The sequence below is a fragment of the Trachymyrmex cornetzi genome, unplaced genomic scaffold (assembly GCF_001594075.2).
Source record: "Trachymyrmex cornetzi isolate Tcor2-1 unplaced genomic scaffold, Tcor1.1 scaffold245, whole genome shotgun sequence".
Taxonomy (NCBI): domain Eukaryota; kingdom Metazoa; phylum Arthropoda; class Insecta; order Hymenoptera; family Formicidae; genus Trachymyrmex; species Trachymyrmex cornetzi.
Window position 1 is genome coordinate 1301245 of NW_017297113.1, and position 16290 is coordinate 1317534.

Sequence of the window (16290 nt, forward strand, 5' to 3'; positions counted from 1 at the left end):
AATGTCGTGATGTTCGAGATTTCTGAATGCTTTGACCGTACCTTGAACATATAAGATGGTCGTCTTCTCGTCTATGCCAACGTTGTTCCTGGCGACGCACTTGTACTCGGCTGCGTCGTTCTTCGACGCGGCTGGAAGACTCCATACGCCGTTGTAGAATGTCGCCTCCGGACTCATGCTTCCGTGAACTCTTATCCAATCCAGTTGGGGTGGCGGATTACCAGTGGCTTCACAACGGAACTCAACAGGTTCACCTTCCCTCACTTGCTGATACGATGGACTTATAGCAACTCTAGGCTCTACCGGGTTGGTTCCTTAAAGAAGGCATAAAATTACGTTCTATTCACGGATTTGATACGGTTATGATTTGTACCTGGTATTTCCAACAAGTGTTGTGGAAACGCTGCATCCAGTAATACAATGTATAATAATTAAATAACATTGAGATTTATTAATTAATCTATTCTTTAATTTGTTTCGCAAAATTTATAGTAAAATAACCCAGATAGCCTAGTCTATAGAAAGCAGATTTTTTAAATGTCTGCTACACACTATGCCAACAAAATAACAACAGAATTAGATGTACATAATACTGTTGATAGACTGCTAGAAAAAATGTAACAGAATTTTCAAGCGTCAGAATGTCGGCAGGATCTGCTCAGTTTCTGCCAACAATTTGCCTTTACATTATATCGACAAACGATGTTAACAGAACACGAGCCTAATGCGGACGCAGTTAATGATAGACTGCCGTCATTTTCTGCTGGAACCTGCTGACAGTTTGCTAGAAAACTGCAGACATTTTACTATCTGGGAATTTACGAGATTATATTAAGTTTGATGAGTAATATAATTAGAATTAATCATGTTTGCGCTATACCTCCAACAGTTAACGTGACTTTTTTATATCCAATGTTTGTTCCGTCGCTCACTTGGCAGACGTATATGCCACTATCAGACACCTTCACATCTCTAATTACCAAAAGTCCATTCGAATCGTCCACGCTCCTATCAGGCGGTAATTGACCACCTTCTTTCTCCCATCTAATGTTCACCGATTCCTATTTTTAATCATAAAAAGGGATTGCAATTATGAAAACATTTTATAAGTCGAGTCAATGAAGGACTTACATGTTCTCTGGATCTGCCTGTGCAATGATATCGGACGGTTTTTCCTGTATGGACGATCTGGAATTCATTTTCTTGTATGTAAACTGTGATTTTCGGTGGAGATATTGGGCTCTGCGTACTAGTTGTTTGCGGTTCTCCAACTGTGAGGGAAATAAAAAATTGATTTGAAAAATCGACAAACGCGATTTTCTCTCCGTTTCTCTCATGTCGTGAAATTGCAATAGACTTAACGCAATAATAAAACGATATGACGAACAATAACAGAGAGATATGGAATTATTGAATTTAACAATTCTGTGGATACATTGCAATGAATAAGCGACATTCGTCTGTAACACAAGGATGCAATCACCACATTACAGTTTGACAATCATTATAATGACGGTTATTTCGAAGAATGATACACTTGTATTAATTGCTACGGTACACATATTTTACTGTACATCGACAGGACATCCGCGATACTGAATATACCATATACCAGGAAAACAGTCAAGCCTTTCCGTAAATACTAATCCTGCGAAAAACTACGGAACCATGATGAAGACTACAAATCCAAGAAAGTGCTTTTACCAGACTCAGTGACAATAATGATTTACGATGACCTGGCGACAACGCAGGTATGGTTGTGAAATGATAATCCGAGCCCTTGCTATGAATCACCGATGGACGGACAAGATGCGAAAGCTCTCGCTATATAGTCCGTCAAACCTGGTGTAATTGACGTCACAATTTTAACCAGTTCTTTGCCGCGGTCATTCACGATGTGACACTCCACGTTACAGGGAACGTTCCCCATGTGGACGAACCAAGTGCGGACAGCTCCTTTCTTTGTCTTCATTATCGGGCCGATTTCGCCACTCCGTGCAGTTATGGTAAATCCGTCGAACGACGACAATTTAAAATAGATGTGAAACATGTCTGGATAGTCATAGTTGCACGTAAATTGGATCGTGGAATACGGCTCGACTTCGCCGTTCATCGGCATTAGGCTTACCATGAGCTCACCTGACCAACGTATTGTCATTACTATTTTTAGGGGGAAAGGATGAGTTTAAAATATTTTTTTTACTATAATGTATAAATGTAAAATCCTGACGAAAAAATTCTGCTCCCACGCTTACAAAAACATATTCAAATATAATAAATCATATAATTTGACCTATTGTAGATTATTTTCTTTTTATCATAGAATGATATATTTCTTCGTTATAAATATAATTTGGTTCAATTTATCATTCAATTCTTTTTCAAAGTTGTCTTTTTGGGAACAAAAGTAATCGGAAACATTAATTGTGTTAATGAAATATTATTTCTCTCTCTCTAATTTCTATAGCATTAAGAACCGCTATTACTTACCGACACCACTGTCTTGGCAATACTGTCCCGTGTATCCTGGCAGGCAGTGGCATTTGATATGGCCAGATCTGCTGATTTCGCAGCTCTCTTCATTTTTGTTGCATGGACAGGGATTACACGCGCCCAAGTAACTGATAGTCCGATCGCTGGTGTCTCTATAATAACCGCGAGCGCAGGTTTCGCAGGAGGTGCCCGTGTAACCGGTCGGGCAGCGACAAGCTTCAATCTGAGTCGCACGTCGGTTTTCAATCAGATTTTCTACAGCCGTGTCCATGCTGATGTCGCTGATATATGTTGCGGTCATTCGCTCGCTGTGGGACGCGCGGACCAAGATAGCTTCTAGATTGGAAAGCACTATCATGAGATCCGTCCTAGAAGCGCTGCGCGGTCCTTCGGTGGTCAGTCTTCTCCATTCGTGCTCTTTCAAAGGAACGGTGTAGGTCTGAAAGATGTACGTCTTTATAATTGTGAAACATTTGAATTTGAATTTAATTTATAGCATTATATAGAGTTTGGTGTTTTTTATACATATAATATTATAAATTAAATTCTTTAAAGATAAATGATGTAGACATTCAATTAAATAATGGGTAAAGAAATTTTATTAGAAAAAGTATGGTGAAATAATATTTTACCAATTTGGTAAATTGGGTTCAGGCATCAAGAGTTTTTCGATCTTCTCAAAAAATTATAAAATATAGGATCTATTCTACGTACCAGCGGAATTTCAGGCTGGAGCTCCACCGGATTCGTCCAGAATAATGTAATGCCGTTGCCAATCAGCAAAATGTCTTGATCTTTGTAACTTTGAGCGCCAGGATACGCGGTGATATGCTGCGTCAGAGTCAAGTTTCCGCCGTAACTCTTCACTTTGTTACCGGTGAAAACACTCGGAAGCGACCAAAACAATCTACGGCTTCTGCTGTCCGGATAGCGATAGCCGATTTCATTCATTGCTACATTTAACTCGAAGCCGTCGTCGATTATGTCGCGTCTAGTCCTAAATAAGGACATTAAATCAATTCATTCCAAATTCTAATTTTATTTGCTATTATTATATGTACAAATTTTATTTATCAAAATAAAACAAGAAAAAAATAATGAAATTTATTCATGCTTATATTAATTTTAAAAAAATACTTGAAAAAATAAAGCATACTTACGAGTCTGTAAGAGTGAAGCCGTGATGGGAGTCATATACCCACATCGGTATTTGTTGTACGTATAATGTACTCTCATGACATTGATCGGTTACCCCACTGCAGTAACACTCGATGCATCCATCAATGTTCTCGGCGCGTAATCCGTATGTCGACGGGCGGCATCGATTACATTCTGGACCCTCGACGTTCCTCTTACATTCGCATCGACCGTCGACGCAAGAAGTGCTGCGTGAACCAGCCTCGTTGCATCTGCATGGCTCAGGTCTCTGACTTCTATACGTGCAATCGTTCGGGCTGCCTCGAGTAGCGTCTCCTTCATATCCCGGTTCACACAGTTCGCAGTACTCACCCGTAGTATGATGAGCGCAATTCTGTCGACGTAAGGTATCAATTTTTGTATCAAATGCTTCTGATTCCCTATCTACATATTTACATAGCCATATTTTTATAAAATTCTAATTAACTTTAGTTAAGTTTTTATATTTTTATATTTTATATCTTTATACCAAATATATATAATCGCATTTTGGAAAAATATTGTATTTAAATTAAGCAGTTATCAATATAGCTACTTTAAATCTAAACGATTAAACTTTTTCATTAAATTTAAACTAAAAAAAACAAAAGAATTTCATTATATTAATTAAAACATAACGTCGTCGCTTAATTAAAATTGTTTTTATTACCTCACAAGTGCCAGTTTCGGGATCGCATTGATTCGTGTGATTATTACAGTTGCACGGTTCGCAGATGCCTAAGTAGAGACCTTCAATGGCCCGGGTGTAACCAACGTCGCAATCCTCGCATGAAAGTCCTCTGTAGCCAGCGGGGCAAGTACATTCTTCAACCTCAACTGCACGAGCTTTACCTGTGTTATATTTTTCAGCGGTGTCCAAAGACACGAAGGAGAGCCTGAAGCATACATAATGCTCTTGCTCAATCACGGTAATTAAAAAATTTTTTGAAGCATTCTTGTTTTTAATTTTATTTTAATTGAATATCGAATAAATCCACAATTTTTGTTTAAAAAAAATGTCGGAAATTTATATATTATATATTTTACAAACATTTTTAAACAGTCCTCCGAAATGTTCTTTTCAGATAATATTTTTAAAAAGCTTAGTCTTTTTTATATAGTCGTTTTTTGTTTATTATTAGTTATCACTTAATTGCGAATATATAAGATTTAATAATCAAGAATGCATAAAGTACTTACGCAGCTTCGTCTGTATGCGTCGTGTAAGTGGCTTTGATTCTGATGGCTCGTACATCCGCCAAAGCCATTAGAAGGTGCTCCCTGTCCGCTTGAGTTCCATCATTACGTTGCCAATATTGCTCGAGCAATGGTACGGTGAATGATTGCTGAGAGTTAGGCTCGGGAGACTCGCGGGAATAGTAAAGCAAGTTGATGTCGTTAGCCTGTATGCATTTTAAATCACCCTGTTATATCTTCATCGTCAAGTACGCTGATTAAGGCTCACGAATGTGCACTCACGCTAATAAGTTCGACGTCCGCAGCGTTGTTCCTTGAACTTTGACCGCCTGGAGAGGGCACGTATCTGACAGTGTACTTGAGATTGCCACCGTAAGATGTTATTTGATCTCCTAAGAAAATGCTGGGCAATTGCCAGTAGTAGACGTCGTTGTTACCACGATTGGGAAACTCGCTATAAACTATTTCTCGGTTAATGGTGTTTAGATGAATTCCTTCTACAATATCTGGTGTGTCAGTGCTCTTGGATTCGATCAAAGAGAAACTTCGAATCGAGTTGGTAAACGATACACGAATCTGCAAAGTGCGAATGATAGATTTAAGTTCTTATTTTAATCGAGATAACTTATATTTCTATAGAAGTTGTACAAAATAGTATTCAACAATTTGTTTTGTACGTTAAGTTTATATATGAAATATAAAATCTCGCTTATATATACATAGCTTTTCATGTTGGAAAGATTAAATCATGTGATAACATCAAAATGATATTAAAAAAATGTTAATTGATTAAAAAGCGATTTTTTAAAAGTAATTTTTTGGAGCCATTTTAACATCATTTTTTTATACCATAATTTGTATTCTGCTTGAGATCTATATGACAAAGATGGAAATAGACACTATATACTATATCTTCGTCGTACCTCGTTCCTGTACCAGTTAGAGGAGACGCATCTGTTGGTGATGCCCATGCAGAAGCAAGCTATGCATCCAAATTGGTTTGTCGAGGCCAGATTAAAGGTATTCGCCTTACATTGGTTGCAAGTGAGACCCGTTGCATATTGCTAAAAAAAGAAATATTAGAGAATAGATGACGGAGTTCTCGACCGAGACGTCGTACTCATTTTTATCCTAAACCTCAATTTACATACATTTTTATATATAGAAAGACTATAAAATATACTTACATTTTTAAAGTTAAAAGTAATCCACAGAAGATGGATGCAAGAACAATAATAAAATCGTTATGCAAGGTGTCCAGGAAATTGCGCAATTTATCTCGCATAAATTTTTTGATAAAACAATTTATTTAATTTTTTTTTTGAAGATGAGATTGTAATCGAAAAAAAAGTGATTTCTGAGACATCCTGTGTAAAATTACGCGTAATAGCAGCGGTATTATCATCGATTTGCTGTACCTTGCAATGACATTTTCCGTGTGAATCGGCGTTAGGACTAAGACTGCCGTTAGGATCACATTGTTGAAGCGGAACGCACATATCTCCAGGAATAAGAGGATTTCCTTGGTAACCAGTGGCACACTGCTCGCACCTGCGTCCAACGTAGCCAGGAGGACAATCACACGTGGGTTGGCCGTCAGAGCCAAGATGACACGTGCGAGCGAATCTATTTATAATATGATAAATTACCAAAGTGTTTTGAATTGAAATATCACTAATGGCAAATTTAATTGTCTTACTGATTCGATGGGTTCGTAAGTGGGCAAGGACAAATCTGGCAAGGGATGTTCCTTGAAGGATCGCCATAGTACCCCGGAGGACACGGTGGTTCATCCCTGTAACATTGGCCAAGCCATGGTCCGCTTTCGCGTCTCAGATAACCAGGTGCGCAATGCTCGCAAGATAGACCAGTATATCCTTGAAGATAATTCAGATAATAACACAAATGGAACTTTGTTACACAAATACTTGATTGATCATTGAAGAAATACGTACCTGTAGGACACTGACACTCCTCGACGAAGGACGCGGATCCTAGGCCAGTATTTCGCGTATCAGCAGTGTCCATAATGATATTAGTAAGACGAACGTCTAGTTGCGGAGAATCGTCGTATTTCACTCTGCAACATATTGAACGCATTAAAAAAAATTATTCTAATATCTTTTATAATCAAGATTCTAGACTCAATGCCTACTTTATAAGAATGTTATCAACATTTGCCAACGTCATCATGATTTCTTCCCTGGAAGCTAGGACTTCGCTTCTTCCTTGTTGCTTGTACCAATCACCATAGAAGAATCTGACCGATCTCTCGTTCTCATAATCCGGTGCTGGCTCTTCACCTTTGTGCACCAAGATGTAATTATTGCCACTTAAGATGACAGAAGGGGCATAGTTCGGCGTGCCGTTACCGCTGTGACGAATTGAATATTTTAAGTAGCCGCCGTAGGATTTCAATTGACTGCCGTGATAGTTCTCCGGCAGAGCGAAGTAGGGAACGTTGTAGACATTCAAATCGTTACTGAAGGACTCTAACAGCTGAACGCCGTCCCGGGCAAGCGGGCGGATCTGGGATATCTGATTGCTAATGTCGCCGTGGATTCTAATCGTCGGAATGGTCTCAACCGACACAATCTTGTGGCGGTCGAACGGCGGCGGAATCTGATAAGTGAAAAGATCGGCGCTGCGACATTCGGTGGCGACGCCGAAGCAGAAGCATGAGATACACTCTTCAGCAGTCTTCGCTTCGGAATTGAATTTGCCTTTAGGGCAGACATTGCCATTTTCCTTCACGACAACGATGGCATCCGGCACGGCGAAGACGAAGCCTCCGACGTTTAACGCCTCACACGAGTACGCGCCCTGATCCTCTAACCGTATGTCTGGACATGTTAGTGTACCCGTTCCGTTGGTAGACACGGTTGTGCATTTCGCGGGGATATGTCCCCAATTGAGACGCCAGTTGATTTCCGGTATCGGAACACCGATTGCTGTACAGGTGAGGACCAACATGTCGCCCGGCATGAGGACGACCATCGGCGGTGGAGGTTTCACGATGTAAACGGGAGCTGAAAGAAAAAGAAATCATATATAGACTTAATTTAATATTCAGTAAATAAATTGCCCGTAAAATGATAGTAGATTGATAGCAAATTTGATTAGAAAAATGCAGCAGATTCGATATCATCTTGTGTTCTGTTGGCACAGCCTGTAAACATAACTTGACGGCAAATTGGCAGCAGAAATCAAACAGAATCTATCAAATGCAGATTTTGTTTGCTTTCTGCTGTCAATTTTGTAACTTTCATGCTAATAACATTTGTCAGACGATTTGTAAAATCTGTTCCAGCAGACTTGGATTGCATTTTGTTATTCGTTGCAAGAATTGAAAATTATAGTATACATAACGTGAACTGTAAATTTTCGGTACTCGTAGTGAATAATGGAACGTAGTCTTGGCTGACTGGTTACAGTGGCCAACAATAGTGATATTTCACTGTATTGTTAATTATTATATTGAGGCAGAAGATTCTTTCATAATAGAAAAGATAAAATTTAAATTTAATTTCCATATAGAAACGTCAAAATAGTAAAATGTTTTAAAATGTAATGTAAAATGTACGATAAATAATAATTTCGACTGTTTCCTGAACGTTATATAACTACTATTTAACGAAGATTGTCAGACGATCTGTAACAAAATATTGATGCTTGGCGCTCATGAAATTCCCATCGTTACTGACAGCATCCAACTTCGTCGCTGCCGTCCAAGCAGTCGCGCTCCATGTCGCAGTGGTAGCTTTTTGGGATGCACTGTTTATTGCTGCTGCAGGCGAACTCGTTGTAACGGCACGGAGATCCCGGGGGAGACGGCGCGCAGTTCTCCTCGTCGCTGTTGTCCGCGCAGTCCTTGTCGCCGTCGCAACGCCACAACTTGCTGACGCACTGCTTATTATTGCAGCGAAACTCGTTGGGCTCACATCCGTGCGGACCTGTCGAAACGGACATACGAAGCGTTCGCGTGAAATTTTCACCATAAAGTATGAATGCCGGACATATCCAGCTTTTCGCTGGTGCCTATCATACTTACTGCACCGCATCTCGTCGGATCCATCGGTGCAATCGAATTTACCATCGCAAACGTACGATTTGGGAATACAGTCGCCGTTGCTGCAGGTAGCTTGATCGTACTGGCACACTTGTGGTGGTCTGGTGACCGGCTGCTCAACTGCATGTAATGAATTTTATATTACGCGATCTTCAGTCATTAAAACATGAATTTCAAATTTATTAAGGTAACTGCGACTAATATGGCTTATTGTTAGTACTCAATATGGCTTACTTGCTGTTTATAGGTAGTTAACACCTTTATAGAAATTTATTGAAAGATATAATGATTAATTATTCATTTTGAGTATTAATCACTCATTTTAAGTAGTACTTTTAATACTCAAAATAACGAATTTCTATAGAATAAGATTTAACTATTATTAGAACTATTTTATTATAATAATTAACTTAAACTTAATTTAAGATTTAACTGTGAATGCCTTTACAGAAGTCCAATTTAGTACTGGGTCAATTTAATACTAGAAATTGCTTATTTTTAGTATTAAAAGCACACTGAATAGTTCAGTACTTTTAAATGGCTAATTAAATCTTCACTGCACCTTAAACATTGAAAACATTCTATATCAAATAAGGCAAATGAGAGTCAGGCGCGGTAAACGATTCTGACTTCATAGTGATAACATCTTCGTAATTTAATCCGAATTTTTCTTTATTAATAATTTTAAACCAGTGATATTTAAAGCCCTTCTTGCGTTCTTACCTGCAGGTGAGTTATTTAAGTGTATTTTTTGTTGATTACACCTTTCAATACTAAAATTTCAGCTTATTTAATAAGACTCATTCTATCTTAGGATATGTAATACTTTACGTTTGTATAATTGGCGAAACTTATATGTATTGCGCTGAAGATGGCCCAAAGTGCGGCCGAAACGTTCGAAATTTGTGAACATTGAATTACTTAAATACATTTATGTAAGAATTTACTATTATTAATTCTTTACTGTTGTTGTTGCGCACCGATTACCGCGCCTGACTCTCATTTGCCTTATTTGATATAGACTATTGAAAACTCGAGAGTCATAAGAATTTACTTATTTAATTGAAAACATTATCTCTTATTTTCTATTAATGTTTAAAAACGTTTTCAATGTTGGATTCAGTAAAAATCATGATTTGCTTAAGTAAGCTATAGTAGATAAAGTTATTAGTGTTTCTTGTGACTGTATCTTATCACAAATAAATTCTTCGATCATAGCTGTAAATCAGAGAGGCATAATAATGAACGTACATTTCTCGACAGTAAGAACGACGGTCACTTGACGACCGGAGGTGGACGGTGGATAACCCAAGGCTTCACAGATGTAGCTTCCAGCGTGCTCAAGTTGAATGTTGGGTATCTCCAAGCGACCGTTGATGTCTCGGCTGCCAGGCGGCAGAGGAAGGCCGTTGCCGCGAATCCAACGTACTCTGGCACGTAGAAGACCCTCGTCACGACATTGGAACACGACCTCGCGACCTGGTCGGAACGGTTTTACATGATATAAATTCTGTTCAAGTTTCGAGAGATTGCACCTTTACGGATCATTACGCTCGCGGTACGTCAAACGTCCCGTCAGTAAGTGATCGGTAAGCAAGCGGATTTTCCCGTTTCTTAAATTGAGACGATACTGACGACGTGTTAGTTCAATTCACGTGCAACTTTAGTTTTTCTTAATCATGTTATTCGAAACTTTGCTTGTATATAGACAGCAAAAAATTTTATATAAGGCATTCGGCATAATGAAATAGAGATTTTTTGAAGAAAAGTTAATGTCAAAAGAGTTTTTATTATAAATAAAATGTATAGGTATATGAAAATCAGGATTAGATACCGGTAGCAGAAGATTTTATACATTATAATTTTATAGCCAAAATTTGCGTTCTAGTTCAAATTTTGAACGACATTAACTATCATGCATGATTAAAATTTGCAAGCATGGCTTCAAACGATATTACTAATTAAATTTTCGGTTATTGATTTAATTATATAAAATTATATAAATATGATTTTAATATGATTGCACAATATGTATATATCAGCGAAACAAAACATCGGACTTTAAAATATATTTAATGCTATAATTAGAATTTATTGGAAGTTTTAAAGATCAATTCTGTTGCTTATTTTGCCCCAAGAAAAGTTTGCAACAGAAAATCATAAAAAGCGAGATACATAAACATAATATACAGACACTTGTATACCATAACTGAGATACGTATTTCAAATCTAACACATCTAATGATTCATGAAAATTATTTTAGCTCACAGCATGATTTATAGCTTATATTTTTTGAAAAGTCTTACCTATTTTCGCCGGATCTGGCCAAGGCAAGAAAAAAATAACAAACATATTCATTAATTAATTTTCTTTTGGAATACCCTAATTCGTCAGCAACGCAGCACTTGTTGCTTATTATTAATGTCTATTATTTTGTGTGTTAATTTTTCTAATTTAAATAACTAAGATGTTCAATTATTGACTACTTTAGTTAGATGATACAACTACGCAAAAATTGAAGTGCAACAAATGCAGATACAACATTTCATCAAATCCGTACACGGTTTAATAAGAACAGAATACTTACTTTCTTTTATCACTTGTTCACTGGGATATGTCTTCAGTCTAAGGTCAGATGTTCCATCGGTATCTGCGCACGAATAAAAATAACAAGTTAACAATAAGTAATAATAAAAGCATTAACAATCATTATTAATGATTAATAAATGTATGTACAGGATAAACGTTCAATTTTGTTAATTCGAAATTTTTACCCGGCACCTTTCTGCATTTTTTATTTACGAGGAAATGCAATCTTATATTTTAGTTCAGTTATTAATTTTTTTTTTTAGGAAATATGATACAAAGTGTGATGTCTACTTCTACGATGTACCATTACAAAAATCGAGAGAGCTCACAGTACTCCTCGTATGATTTATCATAAAATAGATATTTGTTATTCTCAGATTAAAAGTGTGTACATTATCGGGTAAAGGCGGAATTGCAATTTAAATGATGGAAATACAATACAGACTCATTTGCTTGTATCCCATCCGTTGAAAAACGGGGATAATAAATACCTTTTAGTGTTACATAAAACATTACAGTATTACGTTACAGCAGATATTATGTTACGGTGTCATGGATATTTACAAGGTATTATTGATTAGCGCATGGCGTGTTATCGGCCAGTCGTGCGGTCCTCTTTCCCGAAGGCGGCTCTGGATGACTAACTATAGGAGAGACTCACAATTATCATAACTGCAATCCATCTCATCGGACATATCTCTAGGACAGTCGAGCCTTTTGTCGCACCGCTGATGTAGCGGAATGCAATGACCGTCATTGCACGTCCATTCATGCGCGCTGCACCTACTGTGATTTCTTTGCATCGCTCTATAGTGACAGCCCATCTCGTCGCTATCGTCGTACGGGCAATCAATCCGGCGATCACAACGTTGATGTTGAGGTATACAATCGCCGCTCTTGCACCTCCATTCCTCGTGCGAGCATACCGCTTCGCGATCTTTAGTTTCGTCGTTAAATATGTGTCATTATGCTGCGTTTTCGCAGAATCGCTTAGATTATCTTGATTAAACGAGAAAGTCAGGAAGTCGCGTTGTCAATTATAGTCTTAGCTATTAATATAAAGATTCGAAGTAGACTCGCGACTCTATCTATCTCGTCTAGCTCATTTTACTGCCAATTTAATGCGTGATTTATATGAGAATTGCTGCAGAATTAAATATATATACGTTATTGACTTACCGCAATTTTGTTCATCGGACCCATCTCGGCATTCTGGAATTCCGTTACAGATGGAGGATAATGGAACGCATCTTCTATCCGAAATGCACATATATTGATCCGTGGCACATTGACCTGGTGTTGGCTTTGGCGGCTCTAATAAAGCAAAAGTAAATATAAGAGAGAATTTAATTAGATTAAAAGTAAATAGGATTTAAGAAATTAATTAGAGAATTATATATTGTCGTTTCACAGACTGTGCAACTTTATAAATTACTTCGAAGTTACGTATTGTATTAATCTATGTCGGCGGTTATACATTTCTTTTCTTTTTTATTACTTGTTAGTTATTTTTTAATTAGTGCGTTATGTTGCTGATTAAATGATTACTCCTTTATATACTCACCGCATTCCTCCGGCTCGTCGGAACCGTCGGAGCACTCGATGAACCCGTTGCATCTCTGATCGGCGCGGATGCAATCTCCATTGGCGCACTGGAACTGGTCCCGAGTGCATCCTAAAATAAGAGCTTGCATTGTACGTTAACGAGACAACCGTGAGTCATTGATCCGTTAAAGAAACGATATAGATGAGACACAGATACATGTAAAATGTCAGCCATGGAGCCATCATATGTCCGTTACAATCTAAACAATGATCTAACGCCGAAATATAAATACGATGAAGGTAAAGATTTTATTACCTAGAAAAGACTGTTAAATATAATCTAGAGCAGAGCTGTCTGACTATTACGCGTTCCTTTTCTTATTCGTCTCGCCTCTTTTCACCAACGTGTCACCAATTTAGACAGCTTTGGTCTAGAATCTAGATCAAATATATCCGAAATCAGTTCATATAGCACAAAATCGGTGAGCTAATTTAACGTATTTTCACGAGAGAGAATAACGTGACAATAATAAAAAAAGTATCATAAATAATATAAATAATTTTTCAGTTATTTATGCTATATGTACAGATTGTCATCTACGAACACTTAAATATAATTCATCATTCAATATAACTTTTATAGATTCAGGAGGAAAGACATTTATAATCCCTTAATTTTTATGCATAATTTTGTCGATTTCAATCAGCAATGTACTGATGCTGTTAATAAATAGATTGTATATCGACTTTTTAAAGTATTTTTCCTTCCGAAATGTAATGCACAAAAATGTATAGGTAAAATTGTACTTTCCTCATGCTATGCATGCCAAATAGGATGTATGCCAAACGTTCTACCTACGAGAAAAATAAACGATCTAAATTTTACGTCAGGCAGAGATGCACTATTATTTATAAAAATGCGCCGGGTAATATATATAAGACTGCGATTATAAATTTTAGAAATATAATCAAGTCTCTACTGGAACAACCTACACATCTTCTATTCAGCTGCTAACACAGATTGGCAGAAAAGAACAGATCTAAGAGAATCTGGTGTTTTCAACGATATTTCAGAATATTATCGCGGATAAAAATTTTGATGTTTTTTTTATTCAAAAGAGCAGAACCAAAATTTAAAATATTATAATTTTTCATCTAAAAGAATAAATTCACAAAGAAATGTTATAGAAATTTATTCAAAAAATAAACAATATTAAAAAAATATTTATTAAAGACTAAAAATTAATTAAAATCAATTTTCCATTAATAAAGAGAGAAAATAGTGAGACACAATACTACTGAAGAATACTGTAAATGATTATTAAAAAGAATATAGAAAAAACTAATTTTCTTTTCACGTAAAATTTTTAACGTTATTTACACAGTAGTAACACTAATGTGAATTCGTAAATACACGAAGAATTATTCGTATGTCGAGATATTGACGTACAAACAACTTCTTCTCCATAGCTACGAAATTACTCAATGAACCGTCAGGGTGAAAATGAAAGCGCGCGAGACTTCGATGCGGGGTGCGTGCGTGTCACCAGATTTTCGAGATCTACAAATAATCTAACCGAAGCAGTACTGTTCGTCGGTAAAGTCGCGGCAATCGTAGAAATGGTCGCAGTGGTGGGTTTCGGGGATGCAAGTGCCGTCGGCGCAAACAAAATCATCCGGAGCACAACTCCTCGGCGTGCTCAGATTTGTCGGCGGCACATCAATATTTGCATCTGTGTCTGGGCTGTAAGCCTCGTTATCCGGATTCACACCGACTATCACCCCCGGCGTCTCTGGACGCCCCTTCGAGGAGACACTATCCGAGGCGTCTACACCTAGAAGTAACTCAATCTGAGCTGCGGTGTTTCTCGTAGATGTGTCGGAAGATGTATTGGCGACGCGGTCGCAACTGATATACGCCTCGAAAATCTCGAGGAAAAGCCTTCTTCTTGTCCGATGACCGTACGCATAATCAGGACTTAAAGCGCGAGTTCGGATGTAATAAAGTAAACACTAAGAAGACACAAATAGGCGTTTGTGTGCCTTCATTCATATTCCAAGTATCATCTTCCATCGGACTCAATCTTAGAAGTAAGATTTATTTAGACTAACGATTTTGAGAGACAAGATTATTGGCGGCTTAAGGAGCTTATTAGTATAATAATCACTTGCTCATTGCGCAAAATACATAGTAGAAGTGGGATTAAATTTTAGATCTCGTCTACAAAAGTCCTTATTCATTCAATTCATAATAATGACGTAAGATTATAAGTTGAAAAATTAGGTTTGCGTCCTCGAATTGTGCTCTCAATGTCTTTTAAGTCCTGGCTATGAATACGTTCCGAAGGCTACATCGTATCGATACGATACGATGATGAATTAACCAACGAGGGAGAATTCTGTATCCATCTTCTGAATATTTTATCAATAAGGATCATTCCCTCGAACCTAAATTAACGCAGCTCTTTACGAAAGAAGACAACGCAGGAATATCGCGAGTGACGATTCCGCAAATTTGACTTACCTCGACGGCAATTTATCTCGTCTTCGTCGTGCGGACAATCCGCACGTCCATCGCATACTGCAGTTGGAGGTATGCAGCTGCCATCGTTGCAGATGAAGCTACCCTCGTGGCATTCATGGCCTGAACTGCCAGTCTCTCCGCTCTCCGCTGCAAAATGGAGCGACACGCGTTTATCAAAGCTGCACTTATTGAATAAAAAATTCGTTAAATAAACGAAAAAAATTTTCTTTAACTTTCCGGAGATGCTTTAACTTGACGTCAAAATCTGTAATACAGTTAATGATGCTGGTCTGTAAGTTCCATTTAATTTATGTTAATTAAAAGATCCTAATCTAGAAACCAAAGAACATAAGTTATATAAAATATGATATAATTTGTATAAAAAAGAACGATAAGATAAGAAATATCTATTTATCTATTTATGTATTTATCTATTTTGATAAGAAAGTATATTTTAAAAGAATAATTAAAATTTACAAATAAAACAATTGAATTGTTTAACATTTTTCACAAAAAGATTCATAATTGAATATATGTTCAATAGGCCTACCGTTAATTCCGGAGGTTAAATATATTTTTAATGAAAAATCTTAATTAACTCTTAATACACGATGATTTTCCGGCTTTTTACTACATACGATGGGTCGTGTTCAAGTATATAAAAATTATCAAGTGATTCTTAAATATACTTTAATA

General features: G+C 37.2%; 1 protein-coding gene across 1 annotated transcript in view; it reads right to left on the minus strand.

The window, feature by feature from the left end:
• The window catches only part of trol (terribly reduced optic lobes), a 104981-nt gene that overhangs the window by 9636 nt on the left and 79055 nt on the right, over nt 1–16290 (minus strand). Inside the window, exons 14-36 of the mRNA XM_018507644.1 lie at nt 15595–15741; nt 13090–13200; nt 12705–12839; nt 12187–12462; nt 11524–11586; nt 11243–11257; nt 10187–10414; nt 8918–9055; nt 8571–8819; nt 7022–7895; nt 6822–6946; nt 6566–6743; nt 6285–6492; nt 5790–5930; nt 5149–5442; nt 4870–5072; nt 4340–4565; nt 3654–4024; nt 3208–3490; nt 2491–2932; nt 1132–1271; nt 881–1061; nt 42–314 (exon numbers count right to left, since the gene is read on the minus strand). Of these exons, the coding sequence (XP_018363146.1) occupies nt 42–314; nt 881–1061; nt 1132–1271; nt 2491–2932; nt 3208–3490; nt 3654–4024; nt 4340–4565; nt 4870–5072; nt 5149–5442; nt 5790–5930; nt 6285–6492; nt 6566–6743; nt 6822–6946; nt 7022–7895; nt 8571–8819; nt 8918–9055; nt 10187–10414; nt 11243–11257; nt 11524–11586; nt 12187–12462; nt 12705–12839; nt 13090–13200; nt 15595–15741 (5301 nt within the window). The remainder of the gene's footprint in view (nt 1–41; nt 315–880; nt 1062–1131; nt 1272–2490; nt 2933–3207; nt 3491–3653; nt 4025–4339; nt 4566–4869; nt 5073–5148; nt 5443–5789; nt 5931–6284; nt 6493–6565; nt 6744–6821; nt 6947–7021; nt 7896–8570; nt 8820–8917; nt 9056–10186; nt 10415–11242; nt 11258–11523; nt 11587–12186; nt 12463–12704; nt 12840–13089; nt 13201–15594; nt 15742–16290) is intronic.